This window comes from Silurus aristotelis (assembly GCF_946808225.1).
Source record: "Silurus aristotelis genome assembly, chromosome: 7".
NCBI classification, from domain to species: domain Eukaryota; kingdom Metazoa; phylum Chordata; class Actinopteri; order Siluriformes; family Siluridae; genus Silurus; species Silurus aristotelis.
The window spans coordinates 30,923,275-30,938,274 of record NC_139580.1 but is presented as its reverse complement, the minus strand read 5'-3'; the positions used below and the strand labels follow the sequence as shown (position 1 = coordinate 30,938,274).

The following is a 15,000-nucleotide window of genomic DNA, read 5'->3' as shown; positions in this document are numbered from 1 at the left end:
ATCTGATGCCTCTTATTGGCGACATTCAAGATTCATCTGCACATTTCACTAATTTTAGATTTCTGCAACTGTAAAAAAAAAAAAAGAAAACACAGTATATTAGTATATATCGGTAGAAGAATGTTGACGATGAAAGAAAATAGGAAGGCCAAAAAGATGGTTTATGGATGAAATGGTGGAAGACATGCAGGTGGTTGGTTTGAAAGAGGCAGATGTAGAGAACAAGGTCGTGTGTAGACGGACGATCCGCTGTGGCAAACCATAACAGGAGCAGCTGGAAGAAGAAGAAGAAGGAGAAGATTTGGTATCATGTCTTGCTGTTGTTAAATGTTGCCCGTGTTTGGCTCTTTGCTTAGTCCCAGGATTTTTTTTTATTTGGGGTATGACACCAATGTACCTGGATATGCGAAGAAAAGTATTTCATTGTCCTAAAATGATTACAATTCAAATCAGTTGGGTTTAAAGTCCAGGTCTTCTCTTCAGGGGTTTTGTATGTAACGTAGTTACATACAAAAGGCCTGTAGTTTAGCCTCCGGCCGCTGGATGGCGCTGTAAGCTGTGCGTGTGAGAGTTACAGCTGTAATGTGCAGCTTCAGCGCCGGTCTAGAGAGGACAGGAAGTGTGTCTGGCGAGAAAAACACAGCGCTCCGTCAGGTAACTCACTCAGGTTTATTATAAAAAAATATATAAAAATTATTTCTACACCAAATAAATACAGATATATGTGAAGCTGGCAGCAGTTTAGCGCTGTGTGTGTGTATGAGAGCGGGCGCGGAGTGTGTATATATATATATATATATATATCCCCCTCGTGCCTGGCGGATGAAGTAAAAGTTGCTGCTTCATGCTCACTGTTAGCTTCCGTTTGTCTCACTGACTCTCCTCCAGTCTTCCCGTCCGAACCCCGGCATTAGATTACATGTGCGTTAGAAGCAACTGAGCTGATCGCGCGCTGGGTTTTATTTAGCAGTGTTCGCTCGCTAGATAGTAATTCTGTTTACGGTTACAAATGCTAACTCATTAGCTAGCCGAGTTACTTTCTGTTTCTGTTTTCCTCTGATTCCCCCCGTTTCCTTCTAAATCACTCTGATTCTATCTGATTTCCCCCCTGGTTCCACCCCATTCCCCTCTGAATCCCCTGTTTCCTTCTAAATCACTCTGATTCCACCTGATTCCCATTTGATTCCCCTCTGATTCCCATCTGACTCCCCTCTATCTGTGTAAAGCTGCTTTGAGACAATGTTCATTGTTAAAAGCGCTATAAAAATGAATTGAATTGAAAAAGAAAATTATTCCCATCTGACTCCTCTCTGACTCCCCTCTGATTCCCATCTGACTCCCCTCTGATTCCCATCTGACTCCTCTCTGATTCCCATCTGACTCCCCTCTGATTCCCATCTGACTCCCCTCTGATTCCCATCTGACTCCCCTCTGATTCCCATCCAATTCCATCCGATTCCCCTCTGATTCTTTCCGATTTCCCACTGGTTCCCCTTTGTTTTTCCTGATTTTCCGTTTCATTCTGCTTCCTTTTGATTTGCCAGGTTTCCTTCTATTGCCCCTGATTCCCTGTTTCCCTCTGATTTCCTCTGACCCTCCTGATTTCTTGATTCTTATTCCATCTGATACAACAGCTTCTGATTGTCTGTTTTTTTGCAGGTTTTTTATAAAAAGAAGTTACAATGGTGAGTATCAGGTCTGACTTATTTGTTGTTTACTGGCCAAATAAAAAAAGAATAATTTTCCTTCTCTGACTGTATATCAACTAATAGTGTGTGTGTGTGTGTGTGTGTGTGTGTGTGTGTGTGTGTGTGTGTGTGTAGTCTCGGAGATATGATTCAAGAACCACCATCTTTTCCCCTGAAGGTCAGTATCATTTAATATATATATATATATATATATATAAATACACACACAGTACAAGTCAAAGGTTTGGACACACCTTCTCCTACAGTGTTTTATGTTTAATCTTCACTCATCATCAGGGTTTTGAATATAAACAGAATTTAATGGTTGACCTGCTCGTATCTTCTGCCTTTAACAGGGCGTCTGTATCAGGTGGAGTATGCTATGGAGGCTATCGGCCACGCCGGGACCTGTTTAGGGATCTTAGCCAACGACGGTGTGTTACTGGCAGCCGAGCGGAGGAACATCCACAAGCTGCTGGATGAAGTGTTTTTTTCTGAGAAGATCTATAAACTTAACGAGTAAGTTAAGACGCAACGTGTGCATGTATCTTTGTGTTTCCTTTCTATCAATCCCTCAGTCCTGTCAGGTGACTATTCAGATGTCTCGAGTATGTTCTATTATGTCAGTTTTAGCTGACTGTTTCAGAGTGGAGGGGCAAAAAGCCTGAAATTGACCCAGTTCTAACCCTGATAAATATTAGACTGAAACTTCCTCTCACTACACAAGAACTTCAGAAACGCCCATAAGAATAGTGAGCCGATGAGAACAGAATCGAGTTTCCTATAATGTGGTTAGTTGTGTAAGCGTGCACCATATCAAACACTGGCATTTTACTGCGCAGTAACCAATCGAACACATCCTTTGTTCACCCGAAAGGGGGCGGGGCTTCACACAAAGTGTTTAATGACATAGCAGAGTGGAAAATTCCTGCATAGACCATTCCAGATTCACAAAAAGAGAGAGAAATCCTGTTCAGTTACAAGGAGAAATTATTTGTAAAATAATATGTGCGATTTGAAGTTAAGAACATGCTAATAATATTCCCAAAGTCTCGCCTGCACATGCGTTCTGGATATGGTGTAGAGATGACCGTCATGCATGGTGCGTGTTTTTTCCCCCCATGCTACAGAGACATGGCGTGCAGTGTAGCGGGAATCACGTCCGATGCCAACGTCCTCACTAACGAACTCCGGCTAATCGCTCAGAGGTGAGACAAAACATCACGAGAAATGTATTTTCGAGGGTATGAGGGACGAGTGATCGTGATTCACAACGCGAACATTGTGTGTGTGTGTAGGTATCTCCTGCAGTACCAGGAGCCCATCCCTTGTGAACAGCTGGTTACAGCTCTGTGTGACATCAAGCAAGCCTATACACAGTTTGGAGGTATCACCCCACGTTCCTCTTCAGGCCAAGCGTTACTCTAGAGGAAAGCTCGAGGACTGAACGCTGCTGCTGTGTTTGTGTTTGTAGGGAAAAGGCCGTTTGGTGTGTCTCTGCTGTACATGGGCTGGGATAAACACTACGGCTTTCAGCTGTACCAGAGCGACCCCAGTGGGAACTACGGAGGCTGGAAGGCGACCTGCATCGGCAACAACAGCGCAGTGAGTGCATCTCCATACACTGCATCTCTTTACACTGCATCTCTATACACTCCAGCTGTATTCGCTGCAGCTCTGTACACTGCATGGCGGCGTGGTGTAGACAGGAACAGCAGACATTTACAGGATAAGTCTGCACGTGTGTTTTGGGAAATATCGTTAAACCGGGGAGGGTGGAGCAGCCAAAAACTTGTACGCGCATACACACACGGCAAACTGCTAGATTATAAATTCATCCATTCTCCATCTGCATCATTAGTGAGAATACAGATTCCCTCTTTTCACTTCAGATCTAATTGAAACTCATTGGATGGGTGTTGAGTTAAAATTATATATCACACAGAATATGAACTAAAGTATTGGGACACCTGACTTTCCCAGTGGTTCTTTCCCCCCACGTCTTTGCATGCAGGGGCATGAAATTTCTCGTTCACTTACACCCAAACATGTTCCAGCATGACGATGCCTCTGTGCACGGAAGCCAGCGCCATGAAGATCTTATTTCCATGGATTGGAGTGGAAGATCTTCTACTATAGAGCTTTAACCCTATCAAACACCTTTGGGATGAATTGGATCTCTGACTGCACCCCAGGAACCTCCTCACCTCCTCACTTTTGGCAGTAAAGTGTATGTGGATGAATAAAACAGTAGAAGCACATTTTCGATCTTGTGGCTGTTCCTGCAATTCTTTTAAAATGATGCATTGCCTCCCAGATTTGTATATTTGTACAGAATAAATTTAGAACATAATATACCCTTACAGAACCTCCCAGACTATTAAAATCCCCGCCACCGAGACGCTCCTGTATCAGTGACGGATCATGGAAACTGAAATCTGTTACAGGGGTGGCGGATTTATTCACGCACGTAAAAAAATATGTTCGTTAAAAGCTGCATATATATATATATATATATATATATATATATATATATATATATATGTATGTGTTTGTGTGTGTGTGTGTGTATGTATGTGAATGCCGACTTCATAAGTGTTGGCCAGTAGGGGGCGAGTGAGCACCAGCGATGCCGGTCAGTGTGTTCAGGAACATTCTGTCCTAACAGTGGACCCCAAAAAACATGACTGATCCTGAAAGCAGTTTTATTATATAAATAAACTAATACAATTGCCTGTGTGTGTGTGTGTGTGTGTTGTAGGCTGCTGTGTCGATGCTGAAGCAGGACTTTAAAGAAGGAGAGATGTCTCTGTCTGCAGCTCTCGCTCTCGCTGTTAAAGTGCTCAACAAGACCATGGACGTCAGCAAGCTCTCTGCAGAGAAAGGTGTGTGTGTGTGTGTGTGTGTGTGTGTGTGTGTGTGTGTGTGTGCGTGCGTGCGTGCGTGCGTGCGAAACAGTGGAATGGAAAATACACAGACACCCTAGACTAGTTCATCAAGATGCCTGAGAATTCATTATGCATAGCCGAGTCTGAACCCCAGAGGTGTCGCAGTGTCCCGGGTGTAAACCACTCGTTTATTCTCGCCTCCGTGTTGATCCCCCCCCTCATTCCACACCTCCCCCTTTGTTGTTTTTCCAGTCGAGATCGCCACACTGACACGAGAGAACGGCAAGACCAGAATCAAAGTTCTCAAACAGAAAGAGGTGGAAGAGTTGATCAAGAAGCACGAAGCGGAGGAGGCCAAGGCGGAGAAAGACAAGAAAGAGAAGGAACAGAAAGAAAAGGATAAATGAGAACCCGGCACTTCTTTTATTCTAAAATACCAAAACAACAACAGGGGTTTGATATTGTAGTGCTCCACTCAGTTTAGTCTGTATGTCTGCTTTTTCTTCTTCTTTTTTTTCTTTAATAAACACAACACGGTAATTGGTGTTTGTATGCGTCATGGCTGCCCTGAGTGTCGCGAGGCCGATAAAAGGAAAACGTAAAAGGATTTAATATAAAAATCTAAAAGCAGCATGTGACATCTGGGATTAGTAGGTAACAGAACGTCATGTGCAGAACACGTTTGTAAGGAATAATCTTTACAAAGCAAAATTGGGCTCATTTGCATAAATAAACTTCTCCTCCAAATTATCATGTATAGTGTATAATTGACCATCATGATCATAGTTTACCACAAATTACCATGTATGGTATAGAATTGACCAAAAAGGCCCAAATATAGGGTGTAGTTTGCCATAATTACCTCAATTGAACACAAATTACCATATCAGACCCGTTTCTTGTTGAAAACCCCAAGTGAACCCACTCTGAGCAGCCCGTCTTAAGTATCCAAAATACTATCCTTTATTACGGGTATAATTTTCCTATTATCATTTTAATCACAAGACTCTTCACTTAATCAACTTAATGTAAAAAGACTCGAATGTGACTCTCAGCACACTGATCTATTAATAGAATGATATTAATGACTCAAACACTGATTTCTGTTAAAACTATCATGAGCACAAAACCTTAATTTCAACTACTGAAAAAAAAACACAGAGGTCACGTGTGTGGTGGTGAGTTTGAGTCCGGAGTTTCTTCATCATTTATTCCTCTAAATGTTCTGCTGTTGAACTGATGCTGAACTGTATGTTGGTGATCAGTAGATGCATCAAGCGCCAATCAGAACAAAACGTTGGACCCTGATTGGTGACTTGCTGCGTGTTTGACCAGTTTTTATCCTCATAAATATGAAATACTTTGGTAAAGTACAGATATGAATTACATTAGTTCACCACTGCCAGTGAGTAATCTCACGTTAGAAAGGAGGAATCGGATCAGTGAAGGTTGAGAGTGGTTTTATTCGGAACACAGATTGAGTGAGGATTAGACACTGATTCTTACTGTCTCTCTCGCTCGCTCTCTCTGTAATCGAAGATGTTCCTGAGAAGAATGTGACTTTCACAGTCCAAATCTGATGAAAATGTAAAGATCAGATGCTGCGCACACACACAGTGTCCATACCTAGAAACGCAGACGTTTGCACAGTAACCCGGCAACGCGAGTTCAGCATGAAGTAACTGGCGTAAGTGCTGGAGTTAAACAGGACTCCATTAGAACAACAGCCGGTCAGACCAGACCTGACCTGACCAGACCAGACCAGGCCTCCTCTTCACCTGGTAACCAGGTCACGCACACGCCAGAATCAAAAGGTTAAGCATTTGAAATGGAAGGCATTCAGCACAGGTGCCTGTCCAGCGCTTCTAAAATAGCAAGATCAGAGGCCCAGGCTTGGAGGAAACCACAGCTCTGTGTGTGTGTGTGTGTGTGTGTGTGTGTGTGTGTGTGATCTGATTCAATGTCCATGTGGTCTTCTTGCCAGGAGATGAGAGGCAGCAGCGTGTCCCCTCGCTTTCATAATCTCCTGTTTTACAAACCCGGTGAGCGCAAAATTGTGTTTTGTAATAGAAAGAAACGTTTCTAAAGAGAACAAGGTCACAATTTACAATTTATTAAAAAAAAAAAAAAAAAGAAAGTAAAGGAGTCTGGGTATATGGATGGATTTTCAAAGGTTGTTTTAACCGTAAACAAACTAGAAACACAATTAAATCAATTGATGCAGACAAACTTTTTTTTTTTTTTTTTTTATATAACAGCTTATTGTCATGGCTCAAAATGAACTCTATGAGTGTAAGATACGTATATACACGTGCAGAATCCCAGAGATGGAGCCCGAGCACTTGCTCTCGGCGTCCGCAGGCCCGACTTGAGCGTGTGCGGGTCAGAAGATCGGAGCGGTCAGAGAGCTCCAGCTGCGGGGAATGTGATTAGGCCTCGTCTACTGTTTAACGTTCGTGCCCGAATAACGCGGCTACTCGTATTAAAGGTGAGGAAAACGCGTAAGCTTTATAGGGAGGGTTGGGTGGAGGGGCCCGAAAGCCATCTTAAAAGAAAGTATTCTGTGGGGCGACGTACGTTCGCGTGCACACATCTTAAGATCCTGGGTTTATTTCGCAAAAAAAAACCTTAAGACTGGAGCAGAATGAAATTTACAGCCGGTAGACTCACGAGCGCCACGTACGTTTTGAATCACGTCTCAACTCGGCCTTAATCCTAAACGGGTTGAAGCATCATATCCATTTTCCCCCTACTTTTATGGAGCACCATAGATGAATAAATAATTAACTGCGGACAGCTTCAAGCGATACTACGAATTATTGAACACAAATTTTTAGGATTTCTTATGACTGCCGGAAACGCAGGGGGCGAGTTTAAAACTCGATTGTTGTGTGAGATCTACTCGAAAAAAGGAATGGTGACCAACAGATAAGTGAGAAATCGGAAAAAACAGATAAAAGTCGTCATTCCCGTACTGCATTATGACCCTCCATCTATTAAGCAAAGTCTTTCCCTTGTACGATGCTGAAAACGGGGTTAAGAAGGCAAATTTGTGTACATGAAGGAAAAAGAGCGAGAAGGTCTAGCTGGGACCGGTTGGGCCTGTGGCCACAGAACGAAGCGCTCATTCTTCATCAGAGCTGCTGCTGTCCATAGAGTAGACCATGAAGAAGAGATCGGGCCGGGTCTGCACCAGAGCGTGATCGGGTTTCACGACCTCGAAACCCATGTAGTGAAAGGTCCTGGTTATGGACACTGCAAGAACACAAAGAACGGTTAGGATCACGCGGCATGACGATCGAGTAAAACACGCAAGAAGATTTTAAACTCGTCTTACTTCGATCCTCTCTGGTTTTGTCGAACCACAGGAACACGTAGCCGACTTTCAGAGTCTCCTCTGCAAACTCCAGCAGACTGGTGAGCCTGGAAGGGGAGCACACGGATGACGCACCGGCAGCTTTTACATAATCCCCCCTCTTACATAATGCACAGGCAGCTGCTGCAGCGTTTTTAATTCGGCCCCTCGCTAACCGATCAGAGCCTCATCAGCTGCACAGTAGCACTAAAGGTGATCGTGAACAATGGATCACTGCTGGACTCTAATCATGACCTCGTCAGCAAGAACGTTCGAAGCTGTGTGACTCAGAGAGCTCAGCTGAATCCTGGAGCACATGGCACTTAGTCTTCCCTGTATATTTCAACCCTCAAAAACAAGCAGACACTTCCTGAGACCGTTACAGACCGTGATGAAGGAACAAAATTTAAACATTAGACCTACTCCGTGAGGTGGTATCAAAAAGTTTTGTTTTGTTCTAGCTGTCTCTTTCGCCGGATGTCCTTCCTTAGACACCAAAAAAACGGTAGTAGAATTGACGCTGTGGCCCCTGGGGCGAATGTCGAAAAAAGACGATGAGTACGCACTTGGTCGAGCTGCGTACCTGCCTCGCCATTTCTGGAGACGATGGGCTCTTCCACTGTGAAGACTGTTGCTTCATCTCAGGAATTTCATGGGTAAAAATACTCAACATGAAGGACGACCCAGGAGAACTCCGTCAGTTTGCCATGAACGAACCATCCTTCATGTCAGTCTTCACAGTGGAAGAGCCCATCATCTCTATGACCCAAAAAAAAGGCGAAGGCAGGTCCGCAGCTCGATCAAGTGCATGCTCGTCGTCTTTTTTCGACAATTGCGTCTCGAGAATTCATCCCCAGGGGCCACAGCGTTAATTCTACTGGGGACAAACGTGGCAGCAGCACGGTGCATGTTGAAATCACATGTGAGGATCGCCCGGACTGTTCCGTACGACACAGCGTGGATCGTTCTCCTACGATCATCACGCACAAGTTGCCTAATAGTTTCAATGTTTTCGGGGGCTGAGCTCGTCGATGGTTTTCCCGATCTCTCGTCGTCTTCCAGTGATGTTCTAGCGCTCTTGCGTAAACGCATGTCAAACGTCTCTTTGATGTCTCAGTTTTGCGCGCAATTTCGCTCTTTGTTCCGAATCGCTGTCTGTGATGAAACCTGACGTGGTCAGAATACCGTAAATTGGCACCCTGACTTATGAAGGTCGGTGCTCCCCGTGACTGTGCGCGCAGCCTAGTGCTGCCATCTGTTACAAAACTAAACGTTTTGATACCACCTCGTACGAATGATTTTGATACCCATTCTATAAAGGGGCTTAAAACAGCTCGAGTGTGTTGGTGCAAGTGTGTTCGTCCGTACCCCTCTTTGCTTCCCTCTGGCAGAACTCCGTGTGGGATCTCCAGATAAAGGCAGTTGGTTGCCAGCACCGTGTCCCAGCAGGAGAAACGGCACTCGTTCAGCTTGTACTGGAAGTGAAGGATCGACGGGGATCCAGTCACCGCACCCGACCGGGTCACCGTCAACCTGTCGTCCTGAACGGGCAGAACAAAACCGTAAACCTACACTGTCACTGTGAGAACATCTTCCTACAGCAATTTCCTACACACACACACACACACACACACACACACACACACACACACACACACACACACACACACACACACACACAGTACTGCTAGAAGAGGCTTTTCTTTGGATTAAACTTGTCAACATATATATATGATTAAATGAAAGACACTTTCACTGGAAAGTGTGTGTGTGTGTGTGTGTGTGTGTGTGTGTGTGTGTGTGTGCGTGCGTGCGTGCGTGCGTGCGTGCGTGCGTGCGTGCGCGTGCGTGCGTGCACAAGTGTCAGTCACAGGTGTATATGAGCACTATGAGCCTGTTGCTCTGATCACCCCCAGCCCAGTCACATGTCTGACCTACAACCGTGTATTAATACACACACGTGACGGTCTCACACACACACACACAAATCTGCAAAGCATGTGCAATCCCCTGTGGTGGTCATGGTTAAGGTGTGTGTGCTGAGCTGGGAAGAGTTTTGTGGTCACTTGGATGACCAGACAGGAGTAAAATGAGGTTCTCTAATCAGGTATCTAATAAGTTTTCGTTTAAAAAACGCAGATTTTTCTTTCTGTTTTGGTCTTCCGTCCACACTGAGGCGCCGTTTTAAGTCAACAAAAACGTAAAAAAAAAAAAAAAACGTATAAATTTGCATTTTCATGTCACAGTGTGTGAAAACGATGCCGCATTTTTTGAAGTCGTGCGACGCCGGCCGTCCTCGACATGTTTCAAAGAGCCGGAAAGTTAATCTGCGCAGGAAACGACGTGGGTGTGAAGCGTTCTTTTGTGGAACAACACTAAGTATTGATATCTATGTAAACTCAAATACATGCATTAATGTACAGAAGTGATTGTATAAAGCCAACCACACACACACACACGTGTGTTTAGTAATTAATACTCAAGTCAGTTCAGGACATGCTGATTGTCAAAAAATCATGAACATGGACTCTTCCAGACACCTATGTTGCTAAGTGAGAGTTGGAATGTTCCAAACTTATTTACAGAAACCCACACTTTCTATATATGAACAATGAAGGAGTTTGAGACTGGAAGAGCTCAGGATGCTTGGTGTATTGTCTCTATTGTGTGTGTGTTTTACTTTGTGAAGAGTTGCGCTGAGAGGGAGATCCCTTCCGGTCCCTCGCCCACTCGGGATCTTCGTTAGTGGGTGAGGGGCATCAGGAGCACCACAGAGGCCCTGGAGCCTGCTGCCTGGAGCAGTGCAGTCTTGAGGCCACTAGAGAAGCGCTGGAGAAATCACACAGGATGATTTTGCTTTAACATTTTAAATACACTATCAGACCAAAAGGTTCGTGGACACCTGTTGCCCAAGTGATTCCTTTGCACAAATGTTCTTCTGACTTCAACACCCAATATAAATAACAAAATCTAGTGGAAAGTTTTTTAGAAGAACGCAAATTAAAAAAACAAACTGTCATTTGATGTTCATTAATCATATAGACGTGATTGGCAGGTGTCCACACACTTTTGCCCACACAGTATAATAACAGTGTTAATGAAAACAATTCTTTAGATTCGGAAAATTCTGATTGGTCAGGAGGTGTTCATTCATTGTATACTGTATATTATCATGTCTACAATAAGGAAGTGCTTCCTCCTAGACACACGTAGCAATCTTTTAATTTTCTATCACAGACAGAGCGCTATCTGCCCTCTTCCACATACACATTAAAAGATGAATGCCATCCCTCGTCCGATTCATCGGTTTCGTCGTTTAATCGGTCTGGAACTATCGGCAAAAAATCCACACGGATAGTTTTTCCGGGTTGCGTTATACAGGATGAGAGCGGCCTCTAGAGGCGAATCGCTGACTTTATGCTGACTTTGTGCTGTTTATTTGGAGTGTCTTATTTCTTTATTCTGGATGCAAGTGTTTTTATTTATTTGGAGCGCTTCTTTGTTGTTTCAGTTCGAATAACTTTTCTTTTGCTCTACGTTGCTCTTCCTGGCTCATGGACGTGATGATTACATTACTGGAGAATCCCCATACTGAGGAGCCATGCTGTTTATTCAGTAAATAATTTTTTTCTTACATACAGAAAGAAAGAAAGAAAGGCTGGTATGGAAACTACCGATTACAGCTGCTCGAACGCTAGCGCTAACAGGACTTAACATGCTTCATGGTCGATCCAGAGCATGAAATCGAAACTAAATGTATAAATATCTGCAATCGTTCTTGCAGAGCCTGTACAGACCCAGAACAGCAACCTGACCTTCACGTATCCTGCTGGAATTCCTCTGCATTCAGTTTTTACAGTCCCTAAATTTCCTCCCAGTTCTTTTTTTATTAGAATCGCTTTCTCTTCGCTTGAGCAATCGCTCCGATGCCCACTGAACAAGTTACATGCACAGTCCGACAGAGTGAGCTGAAATAACTGGATAACTCGGACATTTTGGCTAGAAATCGAGAAACCGAGTCATGTAGGAAACAGGAAGAACGGCAGGAAGTGGCGCTACAGAAAATTCGTTCTCAACACGGAGAGGTTTAATCCGATCCTCAGCGGGAGGTTTGACTCTCACCTCGTGCTCAGGTGCTCAGAGGAATTGAGAGCCGGGGTTCGGTTGAGACACACAAACAAGCGCAGGCATGTGATGTGTAAACAGGTCTCGGAATTGCAAGCTGCCATGGTGGTATGGGTTTCAGCTCAACTCGGTTTGTTCGGGCTGAAGCAAAATAGCTCCCACTTTCTTTTCCACCAGATGCTTGTCACAGGTCACTCAAGAGCTTGTGAGAAAACCAAACCCATTACAGATCAACCTGACACTTTGTCGTTTGGTGTTTGTTTTGGAGGAACAAAAAGGGAGGAGCCGAATGTGTGTACCCGGCAACGGGTGGCCAAGGCGACCCCGTGAGCATGGAGAAGAGAAGAAACTGGTGAGGTGGAAAACAAACCTATTACACCATGGAGCATCAGCTGATCTCTTAAACCCTTCTAATTGCCTCAGTGTTTATTTAGTGATTCTCGTCCCGCTGGGTAATGCGAGGAGAAAAAAAAAAAACGTAAAAAAAATTTTTTCACAAGAAGCCACGATGAGATTCGAGCACCTCATTTGCACCGTTTTTCCATGTTGCCTATTATAGAGCTGCGTGTGGCTGCGACTGAAATGGCAGCTTGTTTTGAAAGCCAACACTCCTCACCCTCTGACATTCCGACTCCCGCCTTCCTCTTAGGCTCAACAATTTCGCGCGGCCTTGTTACGATAGAACTTTCGGCTTCGATCCTATGCGCGCTGTACAGCAGGAAGTGAGGCGGCAGGAGAGATATCGGGTACAATAAGATTCCGAGATGTTTTTATCAGGGGAGACGCGTTTTATCAGTAGGCAGGAAGAGAATTAAACGCAGAGGTGAGGTCATGCAAACTCCCCGGCTTTAAAACGTTTCTGCTTTACTGACCGGATCGAATGCAAACCGAGGACTCTTCGTTGTTTGTGCAGCGATGCCATGTACACAAGAAAGAAAGAGAACGGGCTTGACAGACAGCCAGGAAAGGTTCAGCTCCAAAACAGGAAGCCCAAAGAGTCTTCCAGGAAAACGGGACTCGAGCGCAGTCGCCAACCTCCTTCTCTAACTGTGTTTTTAACATACTCGCATCCCCCGCATTGAACAAACGCGTCCTCCTAATGCAGAACCCTGAACTCAAAAATCTTGGGAGATGCAGGACTGACAGGAGCGCTGAACCCTTGATTTACAGAGCTCAGGAATCGGGCCAAGTCACACGCCTGTGCGAAAAACTCAGAATGTGCTCTGTGTGAAGGAACTGGATGGAAATGTGAACCATCTGTTATGACCGGCATCAGAACACGTCTCACTCCGAAATGCGGAGGAACGTCTCACAAAGGTGTCAAAAGGCTCAAATCCTGTTAAATAACGGCCTTTCGATTTTGTTGGGGAAAAAAAAACTTACAATTATATTTTAATGTCTCCTTGCTAAGGAGTTGTATCTGCAATACAATGGTACATCTTCTGTACTTCTGTAGAATTTCCGAACATGCTTTAAGATACATCACTTGGACATTACAGAGTAAATTAGACTGGAGACGGGAAAAATCTAACGCACTCCGAGCAGGAAAACATGTCAACCTCGGACGCAAGATCTTTGAGCAACCCGTGTTGTGAGAAAGTGACAGGAGAAAAAAAAAAAAGCCAACCCTCTCGCACCTGTTGGAAGAGACCAGACACGTCCAAATCTTGAATTATAGCGTGGTCTATTAAGACACCTGTCTGTCTGTCTGTCTGTCTGTCTGTCTGTCTGTCTGTCTGTCTGTCTGTCTGTCTGTCTGTCTGTCTGTCTGTCTGTCTGTCTATCTATAACCCAAGGTTCTGGGTTTCAAGACATCTATCTGCCTACAAACATCACACATTCCCAGTAGAGTTTTCAAATAAAGAAAGAAAAACACGACGCTTTCGTGAGTCACCTATGAGCAAAGACTGCATCTGGTCTGATGTCTATCTGTCATTCGGAAGCTGAGAATAGCACCAGATGATCCTCGTCTCCTCTGCAGTCAGCACAGTCCTGTGCTCCTCCTGCTTAAGGAGCATTAATCCAAAAGCAATCCCTGACATCTCGCTGTCTAGGGACGAGATTACAGCGCGAGCCTGGGAGTCAGAAGATCTTTCTGTTCCAGGGTTTTTTTTTTCATTATACAGTGAGACATAAATGAGAGATTGTACACATTATTATCATTCCTAAAATTTGATGCTCTTTTTTTAATGGATCGGTGATCATGATTTGTCATATTTGAAATGACATCACTAACAATTCCTGCAACAATCCGAGGCCAGGGTGGGAGATGATGATCACAACACACATTATAAATGATGTCAAACTCTGTAGAATAATCATCAGGAGGAAAAGGAGCTCCTGGTCTTCTCACCTCTCCTCTGTATCGCGCATGGTCACCTGTGACGTAACGAGGGTCCTGTCTTTTCTCTGACAACCAAAACAATAACTGTTCAGCAGGAGCTCCACGGAGTAATTCACCATCCGTATCCCAGTCCGAGCTCCGAGCGGTGAGGTGCGATGTGCACCGATGGCTTGTGATGTGTGCGCGTGCGTGTGCGCGTGTGTGTGTGTGTGTGTGTGTGTGTGTGCAGACCTGCGCACTGAGCAGCGCCGCACTCGCAATGAGCGGAGAGCAGCCGCGCGCGCGCTTTTAAAGTCCGATCCCATTGCGTCATATGTCAAAACCAGGGATGATAGAGGGCTTTTGCTTGGATCTCACAAAAGTGAGTGCACCCTCAGTACTCACAGCTGTACGTGGTGTAACCGTGCAAAGCCACACGTCCTCTTCATCATGTTCATGTTTTGCTTTAAATCCAATTCTTTCATACTGACCACTGGATGTTCAACATGGACCTCATGAGGATCTGAGAATTAGAATTGTTGCTCTCCACAAAGACGCCTCTGCTGAAAGAAGATCAGTATTACCCTGAAACTGAGTTACAGTACAGTGGTCAAGGTCATA

General features: G+C 44.5%; 2 protein-coding genes across 3 annotated transcripts; one reads left to right on the top strand and one right to left on the bottom strand.

Moving 5' to 3' along the window:
• Window positions 1-586: 586 nt before the first annotated feature.
• psma4 (proteasome 20S subunit alpha 4) lies at window positions 587-5,116 on the top strand. 2 transcript variants are annotated; one of them, XM_083546681.1, is made up of 9 exons: window positions 587-654; window positions 1,660-1,685; window positions 1,824-1,866; window positions 2,045-2,207; window positions 2,819-2,896; window positions 2,987-3,075; window positions 3,163-3,293; window positions 4,450-4,573; window positions 4,829-5,116. In XM_083546681.1, the coding sequence occupies exons 2-9, from the start codon at window positions 1,683-1,685 to the stop codon at window positions 4,981-4,983; spliced, it is 786 nt and encodes a 261-aa protein (XP_083402807.1). In that variant the 5' UTR covers window positions 587-654; window positions 1,660-1,682; the 3' UTR covers window positions 4,984-5,116. The 2 variants fall into 2 exon arrangements, with proteins under 2 accessions (XP_083402807.1, XP_083402808.1); XM_083546682.1 differs by lacking the exon at window positions 1,660-1,685 and having other exon boundaries at window positions 587-667.
• Window positions 5,117-6,806: 1,690 nt separating this feature from the next.
• Window positions 6,807-14,677, bottom strand: oaz2a (ornithine decarboxylase antizyme 2a). Its single transcript, XM_083546679.1, is given in 6 exon segments — window positions 6,807-7,831; window positions 7,914-7,999; window positions 9,300-9,472; window positions 10,612-10,692; window positions 10,694-10,760; window positions 14,410-14,677. Coding segments are annotated over 6 exon segments (648 nt in total). The 5' UTR covers window positions 14,520-14,677; the 3' UTR covers window positions 6,807-7,700.
• Window positions 14,678-15,000: the final 323 nt, after the last annotated feature.